At 41.0% G+C, this 19,738-nt stretch overlaps 1 protein-coding gene across 1 annotated transcript; it reads left to right on the plus strand.

Moving 5' to 3' along the window:
• Positions 1–16,792: 16,792 nt before the first annotated feature.
• LOC120081070 (uncharacterized) lies at positions 16,793–18,660 on the plus strand. Its single transcript, XM_039035748.1, has 2 exons — positions 16,793–17,141; positions 17,225–18,660. The coding sequence occupies exons 1-2, from the start codon at positions 16,793–16,795 to the stop codon at positions 18,658–18,660; spliced, it is 1,785 nt and encodes a 594-aa protein (XP_038891676.1).
• Positions 18,661–19,738: the final 1,078 nt, after the last annotated feature.

Raw genomic sequence — 19,738 nt, forward strand, 5'->3', positions numbered from 1 at the left:
AGAGAGCGTCCTATACAAAGAGTTTGTATAAGACCTGACCACGAAGTGTTAACGTCTCGTTATATAACACCATTCATGACAGAGACTTCACTTTACTAGGATGACCATAGGTAACATGACCTTAATCCTGAGTGAGTTGAGAACTCCTACCATTGAGGGCAGTCCTTTTATTTGTATGGGTGCAAGTGGCCAGGTCGCCAATTCAAACCTACCATTTTGGGGATTCGTTTGATTTGGGAGCTGGGAACTCAGCTACACAAGATGAAACTCACTCCTTCCCCGATGCAGAAGTAAGTAGATAGATAGCTCCCTTAAGGGTTGATTCCGAGGCTTGAACGATGTGGCGCCACACACCTTCTCTTGGCCCGAGAGGTGTTCACACATAGTTGGACTATGTTGTATTGTTCATTAGAGGAATCAGTGGTACTTAAGGAGTGAGATGTAACTATAGGGGCAAAACGGTAATTTAGCCCAATTGTACTTACGAGCATCTGTGAAGGGTCATCGTACTCATGATTGGTTATATTCGATGGACACAGAAATATATCTGTGCTAAGAGGAGTTCAGTTGTTGGTCTTTAGTGGCATGCCTGACAGTTAACGGATGGTGGATCTCGTGGTTAAAAAGTTTAGTCAGCTATTCACAGACCATTGAAGCTTCAAGCCACGGTCCATTAGGTCCCCTGGGTAGCTTGGATAAAGTCGAAAATCGGTGTTTAGGTTAATTTGAAATGTTAAATTGATAAGAGGAAGTTCGATTATATATGATATAATTGGAATGGTTAATTATATATTATATAATTGGCTAAATGTATGAGATACATTATTTTGGAGGAAATTAGACATAAATATGATTTATATCAAGTAGAGGAGAAATTACTATAGAAGATATGTGATATCAAACTATAGGGTAAAAATATAATATGATTATATTTATTATTAATTTAATTGGTTAATTATATGATAATTAACCTAAAATCTCGCTCGGACGTGCATTAATGGGGAACAGTTCATTTTGAATAAAAATGAAATTTGTTTCATTTTGAATCGTTCGAAAAAAAAAATCGGAAGGTTTGCATTGGTGTGAAAACGTAATCGATTGCTTAAACTCGAGAACCTATACGATAGTCCCTCAGCGCCTAAACGATCGCATACCTCGCGCCTAAACGATCGCACACTAAGTCCTAAACGATCGTTAGCTTTCCTAAACAATCGTATAGTGTGTCGTGTTTGTTAAACGATCGCCTACTTTTTTTCTAAACAATCGTTCAGTAAAATCTACACGATCGTGTAGTTTCTTCTAAGCGATAAACAGCTTGCTATGCGATAGCTTCATATTCTCTCCCACTTTCTTATCGCCTACACGATCAATTCTTCCTCTTACCTCTACCAAACTCACCAAAGACCACGCTTTGGGTTCTCACGCCGAGAATACCTAGGGCTCTTTTCTGGTGGTGTCTTCCCCGCTGCGTTCATGTGTTTGCGGTTGTTCATGCTGCAGTAGTCAACGCATCTGCAGGGTGTTGGTTGATCGGGTAGAGGTCTTCCACTGCATTGAGTTCCAAAGTTTGAAGAGCGTCTTCAACTGGTATGAGAACTCTCTCCCTTATTATTTTTTTGTGTAAAGCATGTCGTTAATTACTGTTTGTTTGCATAACTGTGTGTTTGAATGTATATGGTGTATTTTGGTCACTATGAAATTGGAGCGATCCAAACACGATCATGGAACTCTTCGTTAAGAGATCCTTCAATTTATCAGAGACAGGTTCTGATACTCCAATTTCATTGTTGCAATGAAATTACATATACGTTCTTGGTGGGTGCACTTCTACACTGTTTAATCATTAAATTGTGGTGGATATGTGGGATTAATGGATGCTTTCGTGGATGATTAGCCTCGATTTGATTTAATTCTTATACATTTGCGGCTGTTTGTAAAGGCCCCTGTGATTTTGGGCATTAATAATCGGTATCGAGTCTGTATTCAAAGTCTATTTGAGTTTTGAGTCGTTCGTGAAGAAGATCGGAGCAAATATTGCGGTTCTTTGAGGAAGGAGGCGATCAAGGGTTGATCACATCGTGCAGACGATGGGGTATGTGATCGTTGTTGATCGCATCATGCAGAGATGGGGTACGCGATTGTCGTTGATCGCATCGGTTAAACGATGGGGTATGCGATCAAGGGTTGATCGCATCATGTTGACAATCAGGTACGTGATCGCTGAGTATCTAGTCATGTAGATGATGGGATGCTCGTGTATCGTTTAATGGGCGCGTGCACTGGACAATCGTTTAGGTCAGCAAGCTTCATCGCTTAGTAACTGACTAAACGATCGCTTAGTAACATAACGTAAATCATTTATCTTTCGCCGCGTTAAGCGATCGCATAGACAATCAAGCTTCGCAGCCTCATTGTTGTCTACGTGATCTGTAAGTTTGAATTTTAGAATGAAATTGTGGCGGACGGAACGTAACGCGTAAATGCGATGTAATGTAATGCCACCGCAAAGAATGGATGGAGATGGGAAATGGATGGTGATGTAGAGTGATGAGGTGGAGTGGATGATGTGTATGAATGTGTATGCGGTGATGACTCACGCTTTTCGATAATAAATGTGATACTACGTTCTAAAATAATGTATACGATAATACTAATATGTGTTCGTAGTATGCGTTCATGTAGTACACGCGTGTCACAAGTTTTCTTGTGCTGGAACCAAGTATAATTCCAACGCAAGTTTCTCAGACTGATATGAGGTCGAACATGGAGATTGCGGTGATCAATGTGATATTGATGTGATATATGCAACCGAAAGCAAAATAGTAATGAATTATATTGGAAAGATAAAATGCGATGTTAAAATAAAATGCAGTGATAAAATAGAATGCGATGATAAAATAAAATGAATGATAAATAAAATGCGGTGATAATTAAAATGCGATGATAAATAAATAAATAAACAAATGGACCATCTATAAAGATGTGCAAAAGTACCTGATGGAATGCAGTGATAAGTCTTGTGAAATGCGTCAGAAAGAGAATGGGTTGGGGGAAAGGACATCGCAAGTTCGTCAATCTTGTTGAGGATGCAACTAAGGTTCCGTTTTCCCTTGGCTTACATCTTTAAGTGATCGGCCATGTTCTCATATGTCTATGGTGAATCAGGGATGAACGTTGCGAACGCAAGGTTGTTTCCATCTCTGGAAATACTTCTTGCTTTAGTTAACACATTCTTCCAACCTTCTTTCGAGAGGTGGAATAACATCTTCACTTCTGCTCTCACAGGTGAAGATGTCGTTGAGCATGCGTTAGCTAAACTTAGCTAATTTCTTCAACAAAGATTAACTATAACATCCCGAATTTCAGAAAAATTTAAGTTAATTATCTAAAATTATTGATTTTAAATTTCCCTTTCATTTGAAAAATTGGGGATAAATTGAAATAATTGAAAAACTTTTATTGATTAAATTGAAGTTAACTGATTAGAGAAGGGGAATTTCTAATTTTATAGATTTTATTCAGCAGCAATTACAAACAAACTAAAGCTTCAAACAACGATCTAACCGTTCAAAATGAAATTCCATTTGTCTCGAACAGACTGACCAAATTTGAGCACAATCCAACGGTTAAAACTCCAAAAATTGATAATTTTGTGAATGTTGTCGCTGAAAAACCGAATTGCTTTCTCCCTAATTTTTTTTTGCCTCTTTTCACTCTCATTTAATTTCGAAAAAATCTCAACTCTTTTATTTTTTTTTTCGAATTTTTAAAAAATAAATAAAATATTTTATCACAAAGTTTTTATTTGAAACTCAATGTTGGTCAAAATTTTATTTGTTTAAGTTATTTTTTTCTTCATTATTTTAGGGGCCCCGAACAAAGGTTTTACTTATTTGTTATTTATTTTGGAAAAATGTCTTTATTATTTTAATGAAATTTTCCTCAATGGTCAAAATATTTTGAATGCAAATGTGTAATTATGAGTAATGACCCTTATCAGAGTACTTAAATAGGTCGGGTCGTTACATTAACTTACTCGCTTAATCTTTCCCCCCTTATCCTAGGGATTAGTTACACAAGATGAGAGAGATGGACGATGAATGTATGGTGGAGAATAGAGAAATGATGATGAATATGATAATGATATTAAAATCTAAAGATCAGTGTTTGTTACAGATAAATGAATGGGAGATTAGAGATGAACACAGTTGATGAATAGAAAGTGAGAACAATTAAGGAAAGCGTGTCAATGTCTTGACACGGATCCCGATCGGAGACGATTTGTTTGTCGGTGTGTAGGAGGAATATGGTGGAGAACTTCCTTCTTATGCTTGTTTTCTAGGTAGAAGTGATCTTTGCACAGAGCTTCTCTTTGGGAATGGGAATGAATTTCTTGCTCCCGAGACTTCCCTTTCGGTCTTGTCTTGTCTTTCTTCCCGATTTTCGCTAAGTTGTCTCTTCAGACTAGCCTCATTTCTTTGAAATTGATAGCTATTTATAGACCTTGACACCTCCTTCGTCAGTGGCCTCGCTCTGAAAAGTTACTTTTTTCTGCCATGGCCTGGTGGAAACGTTCGCTCTGCTCTACATTCACTTTGTCAGATCGTACAACAGAAAAGCTGTACATTTTTAGAAATCCCCGTGAATGCGTCAATCTTTTCATCATGATCGATGGTCGCATGAGGTGCAAATGCATTGGTCTTTTTATCAATTGATTGCCGCATGCGGTGCTAATGCGTTGATCTTTCCATCCACGATCGATTGTCGCATGCGCTGCAAATGCGTTGCTCTTTTTCGTTCTCGATTGACAGTCGCATGCAGTGCGAATGCGTTGCTCTTTTTGTCCTCGAGCGATCGTCGCATGTGGTGACCTGTTTCCTGCAAAACAAGGACTTGGACATTCCATTTTTCCATTACAATGGGGTTAGCGGGTGTGCTTATGACACTTTACAACTTTTGCATTTCACGCAACTTTTTCCATCCTTTTGCCGCATAATCTAAAGAATATGGTATAAATAACTTGTATTTCTACAAGTTATCATACCCCCAAATTTAGATATATGCTTGTCCTCAAGCATATCCTCGACTAAGGCAATTCAGCTCAAGTCCTATCCTAATTTTGCGTCGATCGGCTACTCCGAATGCTCCACTTCTACATAATTTCTCAACATTACTAGTTCCTTCTATCCTTTGAACATTTCTTCAGCATGCTCTACTTTATTCTTACCTAAGACAAACCTCTGCTCAAAGTTCTCTTCTTGTTTTGAAAAGAATGTTTTTTCTATTCTTGTAAAAACAACGAAGTGCATCTTTTACGTGGTGAGGTGGTTTGCGTCTTCCTATAGAGAGCGTTGATCATGGTTACACCCTTCGTTTTGGCTTGCTCTCACAGGTGTCATGCAAGCATCCAACTTCGATTGTGTACCAAGCTCAACTTCAACTCTTGATTCTTAGCCAAGTTTTCACTTTAGCTAGTCAGTGGAGTTGTCTCTTTTATTCTTTTTTTATTTTTGTATTGCGTCGATCCTGGTAACCTACCTTCGTTTTGTCTTGCTCCCACGAGTGTCATGCGAACATCCAACTACGAGAAGGTTCCTTTCACGACTTAACTCTTATTAAGTTGGGATTTTCCCTTACGCTGACAACGGAGTTATTTATTTATTTTTTTTAAGAACGAATTTGCCTGATATGAACACATCCGCTTGATCGCATCTACTCAGACCTTTCCCATCCTCAAATTTAGAGAGTCGCAAGGTCCTCATTGCATTGTTTTGGACAGAAAAGAAAAAATACTTAGTCAAAATTTTGAAAAGAAGGTTTTAGCAGAGTCTTGCAATAGAGAAGGTAAAGCAGAACTATTGCGATGAATTGTCTAAGTGTTAGACAGAAAATGCAATATATAAAGAAATTGTGCTAAGGTTATGCATAAAACTCATCATGGCAGCGCAAATAAACAACGCAAAAGAAAAGAAGGTAATTACCGCAATAAATTTACAAAGGATGATAAAAAGAGGCCAAGACATATGGAAAGAATAATCACTCAATTATATAAAAATTGTGTAAGTACACAAAGAATTATAATGATCGCAAACACAAAATTGTAAGCGTGTACAGAAGAATAGAAAGGTATAGCTATCTATAAAAAAATTGGAATGACTACAAAAAAATTCAAAAATGCGAAGGAGAAGGTGGTACACCCCCAAATTTAACTTTGCGTCTGGGGCTCTTGGTGAGGAGTGCGTTGCGGAAAATCTCCTTGCGGCACTTCTTGAAAGAACAGAGGCTGCTGCAGATGTTGAGGCACCATGGGACCATGTAAATATGCAGTCAAGAAATTGAAGTACTCATAGTTGCGTTCGGCCATCTGTCTTTGATTCAGGTGTAGGGTAAAAATCTTGCGTTGAATGTTGATCATCGCCTGATGCAGCTCTACGTTGCTCTCTCGCAACTCCATTATTGTATGGCGGAAGAAGGATAGTTCTTGAGACAAAAAGCGCCGCATGTCTTCAAGGGCAGCAGCTAGGGATGCGATGGGAGGTGGTGTCGTCGATGTCTCACCAGCATCGGTTTGGGGCTGAGCGGAAGGGCCTGCTCCCAAACCGTGTAGGTCATCAACATGTGGCGATGTTTGTGGGGAAAAGTGGGGTGGAGATGGATGGCAGATGGAAGCTTCTGGTGATGCGGGGTTGGAGTCGGACGCAAGGAGAAGATTGGTAAATTGTTCGAGAAGAGGGGAAAGGGGTTCATTTGTTAGGCTGGGTGGACGGATGACTAAGGGTAAGAGGTCCAAGGGTAAATTAGTTTGCTGATGCGATGAACTTCCTTGGATGATTTCCTTCCCTTTGTCATTGCGGCGCCGCTTCTTGGGTCTTAGTGGTTGCAGCGCATTTAAATCGACATGGGTTCTTCCCTTTGTCATTGCGGCGCCGCTTCTCAGGGCAATACAGCAAATCCTTGAGAAGGATTCTCAGGATTTTTGTGTTGATGATGTCGTAGACTTCTGACATGGGTTCTTCTTCAATGTCCACGCCCACAGATAGGCATAGGCTAGAAACCGACCATGGAAAGAAGTACTGGCCTCTCACGCGGCCAACATAACCTCGAATTTGCTTCGCAAGAAGCTGACCCACATCAATTGGAATGCCACGCGCAATGCAGTATGCAGCCATGACTCTATCCCTTGAAATGGTTTTATCATGCGATTTCGGGATGAATCATCTCTTCACCAAGTAAACCCAAAGGCGCGCTTCAAGCAGCAGACGGTTGGAGGTGAGGGTTTTAATGCCGATTAAGGACACCGTCCATTTGGTTCTCGGTTGCGTTAGTACTCTCAGTGCATCCTCCATATATTCTTCGACGGGATCATCAATCAATTTGTTACCCGGTGCTTCCAGGAAATTTTTCAACTGGTAGAGCTGATTGATGTCATCTGCACTGGATGGCACTATCCTCCCGTCAACGATCACCGCATCTTCGGTGTCGTGGAGTTGGCCATGGTAGAAGGCCCTCACTACCAATGGAATGACAATGGATAGGCATTGGCAGAAAGCTTCCCACCCATGCTCCACCATAACGTTGATGATAAGATCTGGTAGTGGCGCCGATGCAGGAAAGAAGCCCATTTCCATCCATAGATCATCATTTTCCTTCTTAGTTTTTGGGCAACTCCTGGCTAGCGCAAGCTCGCTGCTTTCCACCTTTGCTTTGCCTTTATCTTAAGTGGACGCAAGGTGGGATTTTTTTCTTTGAATGTGTTTTCGATCCTTGCGTTGCTCTTGCTTTTCCTTTTCCCATTCTTCCACTTCTTTTCTTTTTCGCTCTTTGGTGCGCTGAATGTTTGCTTTGTGGCACAACTCTTTTTCCTCCTTTGTTTTCTTCTCCGCCTCTTCTTCTTCTCTCATTTCTTTTTCGAACTGCTCAGAGGCGAGCGCAATGCGCTGCTCATCCTTGAGCCTTCTTTTCTCCTCTTCTTCTACCCTTGCATTGTCACGACGAACCTCCTCATCATGAAGCTGTCTGGCCAAATCGGCCAATACGATGATTTGGCGCGCCCGTGCCATTTTCTCTTCCTTCTCCTCTAATTTTCTTCTTCTTTCTTCCTTCTCTTTCTCTTTGTGTTCATAAACTGTTGGATCTCTTGTGGACCCTTGCGGCGCATTCTCCTTGGGATGCCGCATTAAAGGGGAGATGTCAAGATCTTCCTTGCCATCCGAACCTCAGAGTTGAGCCTCCGACGCAACTAGTCTAGATTGCGACCATGAAGCTAGTAGTTACGTTGATGGTTTAAATTGCACTGACACAACCACTTCCACCCTTGCGGTGGTTGATTCTCCGTCAACATCCATACTTTCCGCCCTTTTCCTCATTTCTTCCTCTTTTCTCAGGCGCTTCTTTTCTCACCTGCGTTGCTTTCTTTCACTTCTCTGTTTTTCTTTCTTCTCTTTCTCCAGCCAGGCAACTTCATCTTCCTCTGCCCGTTTCTCTTCTACTCTTCTCTCCTCCTTCTTTTCTTCAGACTTCTCCGTCCGCTTCTTCGCCTCCATAACCTCCAGAACAGCCCTTATGGGTCCCTCATTAGAGTCTGTTGAGGCAGTCTCCTTAGCATCCGAAATGGTGAGGGCCATCCTCCGCGAAGCTAAAGCTAACTCCTCCTCCGTTGGCAGGGGTTGGTTTACTACTCCGGCCTCTGGAAACCCCCTGTCCTCTCCAAATGGCTCAGGATGCTCCCGAACACCTCCTTCTCGTCTTTTCTTTTCAGCTCACTTTCGGTTGAAGTATTGGGAGCACCACCTCAGGTCTGGTCGCAGGGGCACTCTTCGTGCTCGGCCCCTCACGGTGGGTAGACGGTGTTGCGATTATAGAGGGTTTTCGCCTAGGTTTTTCGGTGATCTTAGGGGTTGGCTTGGGTTGGAGGTTGGCAGCGAGGAAAGCTACCTCCCGCGCGGTGACAGGGGCATGGGAAGGGGATGTTGGTTGGGAAGAGGAATGAGGTGACTGTCCAGCCATGATTTTGGATAAAGGAAAGAAGTTGGAAATTTTTCTTTGCTCGGAAGAAAGAATGGACAGCGGTCAAGGTATGCAAAGAGATTTTTTGTAGGGTTTTCGCTAAGAGAATGAAAGTGAACTCCAACGGGCTGAGGAGGGGCGATTTATAGGTTGGGCCTTGATGAGCCCAACGCAATCAGTGCGTGCAGGCTTTGTAATCCAAAAAGCCTGCCGCGCCCCTCCCATTATGACATAGTAGGAAAGAACGTCCTTTCGTCTACTATGTAATAATTTCCTCGAGAGTTGAAGCGATCATTCAATTACCCTCACTGCGAATGCAACACAATCGTCACTGTAATGCATATTCGGAGGACGGGAGCAATGTATATATTAGCGCAACACATCCGTCAACACAACGCAACTTTGGAGGACGGGCGTGAGTTATTTCTACCAATGCAACACATTCGTCAACATAGTGCATATTTGCGGAGGACGGGCGCAATGTATATATTAGTGCAACACGTCCATCAACGTAATGCATCTTTGGCGAACGAGCGCAAAGTGTATCCATTAACGCAAGATACACCCGTCGACGTAATGCATACTTGACGTTTCAATGTATCACCAACATCGCAATGCTTATCCCAAAACCTTAATGATAAGACGTTGCGGTCTTCACTTAAATCATTCATTCACAGAAAATTAAGATCAATGCAAGCTGAGACTGTATTGGAAATAAATTCAAATAAGCAGGGAAACTAATTCACTAAAGCAATAAATTAATTTCAATAAAGCAATAATAAAATGGTAAATAAAGCGGTAAAGATAGTTGATAGGGATGCTGTTTAAAAAGGGTTTTCAATGTTACTGCAAACGCATCCCCGCAGGCGATCAGGCTTGCCTGCCCAATGTCACTTCTTGACATTGCTCCTTTCCACTTGGTATAGGTGCTTCCGAGTTGTTGGGCAGCGTACCAAGTGTTCTGTTTCTAAGTTCGGCCGCAAGCTGCTCGACCTGTACCTCCAAAGTTCTGATGGAAGATGCTTACGATTGCATGATCACATCATTCTTTTCTATATATTGCTTGAGCAGAGCTTCCAAGGATGACGAATTGAATGAGGTGTTAGATGAAGAGGGTTGGTTGTGCGATTGCCTGTTTTGATAGTTACTCTGACCTTGACCCTAGTGATGAAAAACTGAAGGATTGCCTCTATTCCTGGAATGATTGGTCTGCATGTTTCTTTGGCCTCCCTGGTCGTTATTTCCTCACCAACTAAAGTTGGGATGATTCCTCCAACCTGGGTCGTACGTGTTGCTGAATGGGTTATTCTGGATAGAGTATACTGTCTGTTGATTTAATGGGCAAACTTCCACTGAATGACCCCCTCCACAGTGTATATAGCTTATTGCCGCCACTTGCGTTAGTGCATTGGCTTGCGCTACACCCTGGGAGAGAGTTCCTATATTTAGTGAATGGCGATTAGCTAAACTTAATTGATTTCTTCAACAAAGATTAACTTACTCGCTTAATCCTTCCCCTTGCCCTGGGGATTAGTTACACATGATGAGAGAGATGGACAATGAATGTATGGTGGAGAACAGAGAAATGATGATGAATATGATAATGATATTAAAATCTAAAGATCAACGTTTGTTACAGATAAATGAATGGGAGATTAGAGATGAACATAGTTGATTAATAGAAAGTGAGAACAAATAAGGAAAGCGTGTCAATGTCTTGATATGGATCCCGATCGGAGACGATTTGCTTGCCGGCGTGTAGAAGGAATGTGGTGGAAAACTTCCTTCTCAAGCTTATTTTCCAGGTAGAAGTGATCTTTGCACAAAGCTTCTCTTCGGGAATGGGAATGAATTTCTTGCTCCCGAGACTTCCCTTTCGGTCTTGTCTCGTCTTTTTTCTGGATTTTCTCTAAGTTATCTCTTCAGACCAACCTCCTTTCTTTGAAATTGATGTAGCTATTTATAGACCTTGGCACCTCCTTCGTCAGTGGTCCTGCTTTAAAAAGCTGCTTTTTCCTGCCATGGCTTGGTGAAAACGTTCGCTCTACTCTACATTCACTTTGTCAGATCGTACAACAGAAAAGTTGTACAATTTCAGAAATCCCCGCGAATGCATCAATCTTTTCATCTACGATTGATCGTCGTATGCGGTGCAAATGCGTTGGTCTTTTTATCGATCGATTGCCGTATGCAATGCTAATGCGTTGATCTTTCCGTCCACGATCGATCGTCGCATGTGCTACAAATGCGTTGCACTTTTTCGTTCTCGATTGACTGTCGCTTGCTCTTTTTTTCCTCGAGCGATCATCGCATTCAGTGACCTGTTTCCTGCAAAACAAAGACTTGGACATTCCATTTTTCCATCGCAATGGGGTTAGCGGGTTTGCTTACAACAGTTTACAACTTTTGCGTTTCTAAGCCAATTTCTATATGTTCGATGCAACTTTTTCCATATTTTTGTCGCATAATCTAAATAAGATGGTATAAGTAACTTGTATTTCTACAAGTTATCACGATCGTTTAATTATTGCTTCTATTGTCTAGCGCGCGCTGGACGACCGTCTACCTACAGCGTTTACTACATGATGGATCCTCCTAGCGATTCAAGACCCGGTTCGCTTGTGAACCGGTTTGCTCGATGAAAAATGTAATAGATAGGGTTATTTCATTCTGGTTTTTGTATAGGCTCATCCCGGTCCATTAATCCTTTATTTATTACATGCGATGTATGTTTTTTATATGTCATATGGTATGCACATATAGTAAATCCCACCTTAGGTTATGCAATGGTCATGCATCATCTCTTTATTATAATTGTTATAATTTAGAGAAGCATGATATAATTTGTAAGAGCATGCTCATGCATCATATAATATAAGAGTTATATTTATGTATGCATAAAAAGCATTGACATGCATCATCTTTATATTATAATTGTTATAGTATAAAGGTGAATGATAGCATGTTTGCTTGGTTGTTACACGTTATATAAAAAGTTATGTATAGTAATGATCGGATATTGCATGAAGCACGACACATAGGTTACTTTATAATGGTTATAAACACCTCGTAGTGCGCAATGGTTTTTAGTTGTTTCTTTTTAAAAGTTAAAGAGAAATTAGAACTAAAAGAAATAAGAAAGACATGTATGTTCACTTAGGTTTAATTCAAGTTTTAAAGTGTTTAAAACTTGGATCACATAGACCTAAGATCACAGTTCTAATATGATTAGCAACCCTAAGGCTTTAATCTTTTAATCATTTTAATAGGATTAAATTGGCTAATAAAAGGTTAAAGTGTAGCAAATCTATCTATGAGGGACCTTTTGTCTAAGGCGGGTTCTGTCTAGACTGGGGTATTTAAGTTGACGGAAATATAACGCCCTACCTGGGAATTTACCTGGAAAGGTGAATTAGATAGATTTGATGCATGCATGCAAGTTAAGAACAGTCCATTAAAGTGTTTAAATGTGACTACTTGAACTTGTTCATATTTCATAGACAAACGTTGTTTATAAGTAGAGTTTAAAAACACGACTTAGACTAAAATCAGTAGCCGAATTGTCTAGGTTAATGAACCCTAGGTAGAACATTTAGTGGGAGATACTTGAGGCATAAGATGCTTCACTTAAACCTTTCACGTTTCTTCTAAATAGTCCACACCATGAGATCTACCCTCGGCCTCGTGGCACCTTTGGCATGTCCCCCTAACGGATGGTGTTTGGATAGGACAATATCAAGGTGGATGGAGAGAGTGTTCATAGTAAGAGGGAGCGGGAAGTGCGATAACATATCCCTTGGTCTCCCTTGTTAGGTTGAATAAAGTCACTGCGCATCCCCTCGAGGCACCCTCGGAGTGTCCCTCTAAAGGATGATAGTTTTGCGTGTTTCTTTATTTGATCTACTGTAAGAGATAAGTAACTTAGTCTCTTGTCCTAATCTGCTTCTTCACTACAATGGGCTCATTAGGGTGGGACTCTGGCACCGAAAGCGAGGGGTCATACTTACACAGAATTGTTAAAGGTTAATAGTTCTGGACCGAAAAATGTTAGCTATTAGGTTTAGTTCCAAGAGTTGGTTCTACCTAATGGTTGAGAATGTCTCATCCTAGCGAAGGGGCAATTGATCAGCCCACCAGTGGCGTTTGTCCTACCTCACTGGGGCATCATTGCAAAATAGAAGTCTATAACTTAGGGTACTTGAACCTATTTTGCAAAATTAATTGGTTTAAAAGTGGCTTAGAAAAATTTAATAAAGTTTTGTTCGTATTTTCAGCAACTTTTTTCAAAATGGCAACAACCACGTTGACTTTATTAAGCGCCGAAAAACTTACTGGCGATAATTTTGCAACATGGAAACACATGGTCACGATGATCTTGATCATCGAGGATCTCATGTTCGCTCTCACGGAGGCTTGTCCTCCTATTCCAACTCCTAATGCCACTTAAAATGTTTGGGAGGCATATGAGCGATGAATAAGGTTGAATGAGAAGGCCCGAGCCTACATCTTGGCAAGTCTTTCTGAAGTCTTGGCCAAGAAACATGAGCCTATGGTCTCAGCACGTAAGATCATGGAATCCCTACAAGGGATGTTTGGACAACCATCTGAACATCTTATGCATGAGGCTCTTAAATATATATTCAACTCCAAAATGGAAGAAGGCACCTTTGTTCGTGAACATGTTCTTAACATGATGGCCCACTTTAATGTGGCAGAGTTGAATGTGTCTACCATCGATGAGGGCAACCAGGTTAGCATGATCCTGCATTCTTTGTCGGAGAGTTTCCTACACTTTGTTAACAATGTGATTCTTAACAAAATGAAATATAACCTTACAACTCTCTTCAACAAGTTGCGAACCTACCAATCTTTATTGAAAATTAAGGAGAGAAAGAAGGGTGAGGCAAATGTTGCTTCATCCTCCAAGACGTTCCATAGAGGTTCGACCTCAAGAACGAAGTTTGCACCTTCTACTTCTAACTCTAGAAAAGGGAAGAAGAATAAGGGTGGAAAGGGAAGAGGGAAGGCGCCTGCTAACCCACTGCCTGTCGCCCTAAGGACACGTCCACAGGTTGCTAAAGGAAAGTATTTCCACTACAACCAAGATGGACATTGGAAGAGGAACTATCCTCGATATCTAAAAGAGGAGAAAGCAACCAAGGCTAAGGTTAATGCCGATAAAGGTAAATGTGATTTACTTGTACTTGAAACTTGTTTAGTGGAGAATGATGATTCTGCCTGGCTAATTTATTCAAGCGCCACTAACCATGTTTGTTCTTCTTTTCAAGGGATTAGATCTTGGCAACAGCTGGAGGCTGGTGAAATGACGATGCGAGTAGGCACTGGACACGTCATCTTAGCTTAGTAGTGGGATGGCTGATAACTTGTAGAAATACAAGTTATTTTTGTTCTTAAGTTGGAATAACTAAGGTTTTTAATGATAAATTCTCCTCATTTTTAGAAGAAACGCATGGAATTACTCAAACATTAGCAAACTCATGCAAAAGAAGTTTTATTACTAAATATTGCGGCACTAACGCGTTATATTGTAGAATTTCAACAAGAAGCTAACACATGAGTAAGAAGTGTCGCAGGCAAAAGTTCTAACGCATGCACCATTCGTCGGAGGGAATTCAATGCAGAGAAGATTCATTGATGCAGGCTGTTTGTGTCAAACACCACTTGCAAGTATGGGCACCTGCAGCAGGCGGCGTCTGAAAAGCTTCTGAGTGTCAAGCAGCTGACCAGGGCATGGACTTTAATGCTGCCCATCACCAAGTGGAGATGACCAATGCCTATAAATAGATGAAGACCCTCCAGAACACACATATACATATACATACACAGAAATTTTGAAGATTCTCACTCTCACAATTAGCGTAATCGTAGTTTTAGTTCTTTAGAAGCTGTGCTGTGGTGCTAAGTTGATCAGAAGGGTTGAGAACCACCATCACCGCCGGTCAAGGAGCAGAGGAAGTCAAGCTTGAGAAAGACACTTCGTCCAACTCCTATACAAGTGATTGTATACAACTAGATTGAGCCAAAGAGATACAAGATATTGTACTCTACGGCTTGACTCAGATCCTTTCATCTCATTTATCGCTTTCATTTCATCTGATTAAATATTGCTTTTGTAAAGACAATCTGCTTATTTATAAAATTCATATATTTGATCCATCACACTTTTCCATTGTTTATTTCTTGTTTATGTTGAATGCATCTGTACTTTATGCAAAAACTCATTTCAAACGCTTAAGCCATCATGATCAATTGGTGAAAGCATCCTTAGCTTAGCTTATTCAAAAGAATAGATAAGCCAGCATCAAGTAGGATGCCTAGTACATCTCGAGATAGACTTACTGGTGTCTATTGCATTCTATGTTAGACGCATGCATCCTAGAGATAGGTTTTGTATGTTATTCGCATTGAGAAGTATTGAATAAAGTCTTAACGCATAAACAAAGATAAACAAATCATCTCATCTCATCCACATCACACTTTGGTTTGTGTACACTCATCTTAGACCGATGCATACCACTTACATTAAAATCCATTTTCGCATGATCCATCACTCACTACTCAACTCTTTTGTATCTTCTTGCACAAGCACAACACTTTAGTGTAAATAACAATTTTCTCTTCATACATTTAGGAAAACCCTACAATAGCTGCAATGTCTGCGTTAGTTTAACTGAATCCCTGAGTTCGACACTGGACTTACCAGGAACCTAAATTGGATTTATACTTTGCTCTGGTTTAGGAAAACTTGAATGTCAATAGTGGAGTGTTGTGTGTTCTATTGCATATCTCTAACGCACCATTGCATTACAATCACATAAACGCATCAAAGCATCAACGCATCATTTATACTTAGAACTTATTCTTCCAATTTATTTTATACAATACACTCCTAGTGCGAATCACGAAAGCAATGAACAAGTTTTTGGCGCCGTTGCCGGGGATCAGAAACAAAACTTACCAGAAATTTCGTTGTATCTTTTGTAGGAACACTTCAGTCGAGGGAGTATTACAAGCCAAGCCTAAGCTTGTGAACATTTATGGGCAGGGAGAGCACTCCTAAATTCATATACGACCCCGAGATTGAAAGGACCTTCCGACGTAGAAATCGATCTAATCGTCGTCGAAGGTTGAGGCAACAACTTCTCAGACAACAAAACAGGCAACAAGCAATGGCAGACAATCAGGCAAATCAGAACTTAGATCAGCAACTAGCTCATGCTGCACAAAATCCGATCCTAATGGCGAATAGTAGCACGCATCCCCTGTATTGTATGATTTCTCTCCAGAAATCATATACCCAATGCCAGATGGGACGAGGTTCGAGATGAAATTTGTAATGCTTCAAATGCTCCAGACTGTTGGACAATTTGCGGGTGGTCGTGTTGAAGATCCTCACGCCCACATGAAGCGTTTCCTGGAAACGTGTAATTCATTTGTGATTCCTGGAATCACCCCAGAGGCGATCAGGCTGTCTTTGTTCCCCTATTCTTTGCATGATGACGCAAAACATTGGGTAAGCTTACTAGAGCCTGGTGAAATCACCACCTGGGAGAAGTTGGTGGAGAAATTTATGCAAAAATACTTCCCACCTACCACTAACACGAGGAGGCATCGAGAGATTATGAACTTTGAATAAGAAGAAGCTGAAACCCTAATCGTCGCATGGGAGCGTTTTAAGAGTTTGGTCAAAAATTGACCGAACTATGGACTACCACTAACTATCCAAATGAAGACTTTTTATGGTGGATTGAATAGAGCATCGCAGATGGCAACAGACGCAGCGGTGGCTGGTGGAATTATGGATAAATCTTACACTGAGGCTAAAGAGATATTAGACCGCATTGCTATACCCAACATGGAATGGATGGACGATACGTATGATGGAAGAGACGACAGGAAGAAGAGATCTCAGAATGTTAATTCTATCGATTTCAACACAATAGCCACACTTTCTGCACAAGTGGCTACGATGACCAGACTTTTGCAGAACATATCGCTAGGAAACGCATCAAATCAGCAGAAGGTGAATCAAGTAGAAGCATTCGGGCAGCCATGGTTAGCTGTATGGGCTGTGGAGATCCTCATTCTTATGTTGAGTGCCCACAAAACCCACAGTCAGTATGCTTCATTAAAAACAACCCATTTTCCAATACATATAATCCTAGATGGAGAAACCATCCAAATTTTTCTTGGACAGGAGGAAATCATCAGGAGCACCACCCAAGGGCGAACCAACAAAAAAGGCAGGGACCGCTACCTGCATTTCAACCAACGCATCAGCCACATCAACAGTCCTTTAATAGAGAAGGACAGACATCAAGCTCAGGATCTCCACTTGAGAACCTATTAAAAGAGTATATAGCCCAGAATGATGCGTTGCTGAAAAGCCAGGCGTCGTCTATCAGAAACCTGGAAATACAGGTAGCACAGATAGCGAGCGAGTTGAAAAATAGGCAGCCTGGAGTTCTACCTAGCAACACTGAAACTCCTGGAAACAACAATGGAAAGGAGAAATGTCACATGGTGACTTTGCAAAATGGAAAAGCTCTTGAAGAAAGAAGAATGAATCCAAGAAATAGCAGTCCTTCAAAAGAACGCAACACACGTTCAATAGCAGTAGAAGATCAAGAAGAAATAATGCTTGAGACCACAAACCATTCAAAACCTAGTACGTCTAATGTGGAAAAACCTGTAGTGCCGCTGAACACACTATTCCCTAGACGTCTGATGAAGAAGAATGATAAACAACAATTCAAGCGCTTTCTTGAGCTCCTAAGGCAATTGCATATCAACATTCCACTTATAGAGGCCTTGGAGCAAATGCCAAAATATGTAAAAAAATTTAAGGATATTTTAACGAAGAAAAGAAGAGTCGGCGAGACGGAAGTAATTGCACTAACACAGGAGTGTAACGCGTTAGTAAGCAACAGTCTACCCAAGAAACAGAAGGACCCTAGAAGCTTCACAGTTCCATGCTCGATAGGACGGTTGGATGTGGGACATGCGTTGTGCGATTTGGGAACTAGCATTAATCTCATGCCACTCTCAATCTTTAAGAAATTGGGAATTCGCGAAGCACAACCCACTTCTATTACTCTTCAACTTACTGACAGAACAATCAAATACCTTGAAGGAAAGATTGAAGACATTCTGGTAAAGGTTGACAACTTCATATTCCCAGCAGACTTTATTATCTTGGACTATGAAGCAGACAAGGATGTACCAATTATCCTTGGACGCCCCTTTCTATCTACTGGGAAAGTTTTAATTGACGTGCATAAACAAGAATTAACTATGCGTGTAGATAATCAAGAGGTGAAGTTTAATGTGTTAAACGCATTAAATTTCCCAAATAGTGAAGATTGTCAGCTGAACAGTATAGAGTTACCTGAAGAAGAAGTGACCTATGTATGCGAGGTCCTCGCGTTGGAGGAGAACCTAAAAGAACCAGAGCCGCCAAGTCTGAGTGAGCGGCGGATGAAACCAATGCATCCATCACTAGAGGAACCACCAAAACTTGAGTTGAAGACATTACCTAGTCACCTGAAATATGCCTTCCTTGGAACAAACAAAACTTTACCTGTGATCATTTCCGCGAATCTTACTGAGCCTAACGAGCACTCTCTCTTGTAGATGCTGAAAAAGCACATGTGTGCAATAGGTTGGACGCTAGCAGATATCCATGGCATCAGCTCATCTTACTGCATGCATAAGATCAAGCTGGAAGAAGGGAAGTCGGGATCGATTGAGCCTCAAAGAAGGTTGAACCCCATAATGAAGGAAGTGGTCAAGAAAGAAATCTTAAAATGGCTGACGCGGGAGTGATCTATCCTATATCCGACAGTAGCTGGGTAGCCCTAGTCCAATGTGTTCCCAAGAAAGAGGGAACAACTGTGATAGTCAATAGCAATAATGAACTCATTCCTTCGAAGACTGTCACGGGCTGGCACATCTGTATGGACTATAGGAAGCTCAACGCAGCAACTAAGAAAGACCACATCCCTCTTCCTTTCATTGACCAAATGCTTCACAGACTTGCGGCAACTAAGAAAGCTCAACGCATGCATCCTAGAGATAGGTTTTGTACGATGTGAGGAAATAAACCTTGTGCTGAATTGAGAAAAATGTCACTTCATGGTGACTGAAGGAATTGTCTTAGGCCACAAAGTATCTAAAGCTGGGTTGGAAGTAGATGAAGCCAAGATAGATGTCATAGATAAACTTCCACCACCATCAAATGTTAAAGCTCTACGAAGTTTCCTAGGGCATGCTGGCTTCTATCAAAGGTTCATTAAAGGATTTTCTCAAATTGCGCAACCTCTGAGCACATTACTAGAGGCAAATCGACCCTACGATTTCAATAAAGACTGTTGTGACACATTTGAAACTTTGAAATATGTGTTGACTACAGCTCCGGTACTAATAGCACCGGATTGGACGCAGCATTTTATTCTCATGTGCGATGCGAGTGAGGTTGCAGTAGGAACAATGTTAGGGTAGAAGAAGGGAAATTTGATACATCCCATCTCTTACGCGTCCAAGACACTAAAGGACTCTCAGGAACACTACACGACCATGGAAAAAGAAATGTTGGCTGTAGTGTTTAGCATCGAGAAGTTCAGATCTTATCTAGTTGGTGCGTCAGCCACCATCTACACAGATCACTCAGCCATAAAGTTCCTGATGAGTAAAAAGGGCGTAAAGCCAAGAT

The sequence above is a fragment of the Benincasa hispida genome, chromosome 7 (genome assembly GCF_027475165.1).
Source record: "Benincasa hispida cultivar pf3 chromosome 7, pf3_genome.v1.1, whole genome shotgun sequence".
Taxonomy (NCBI): Eukaryota; Viridiplantae; Streptophyta; class Magnoliopsida; order Cucurbitales; family Cucurbitaceae; genus Benincasa; species Benincasa hispida.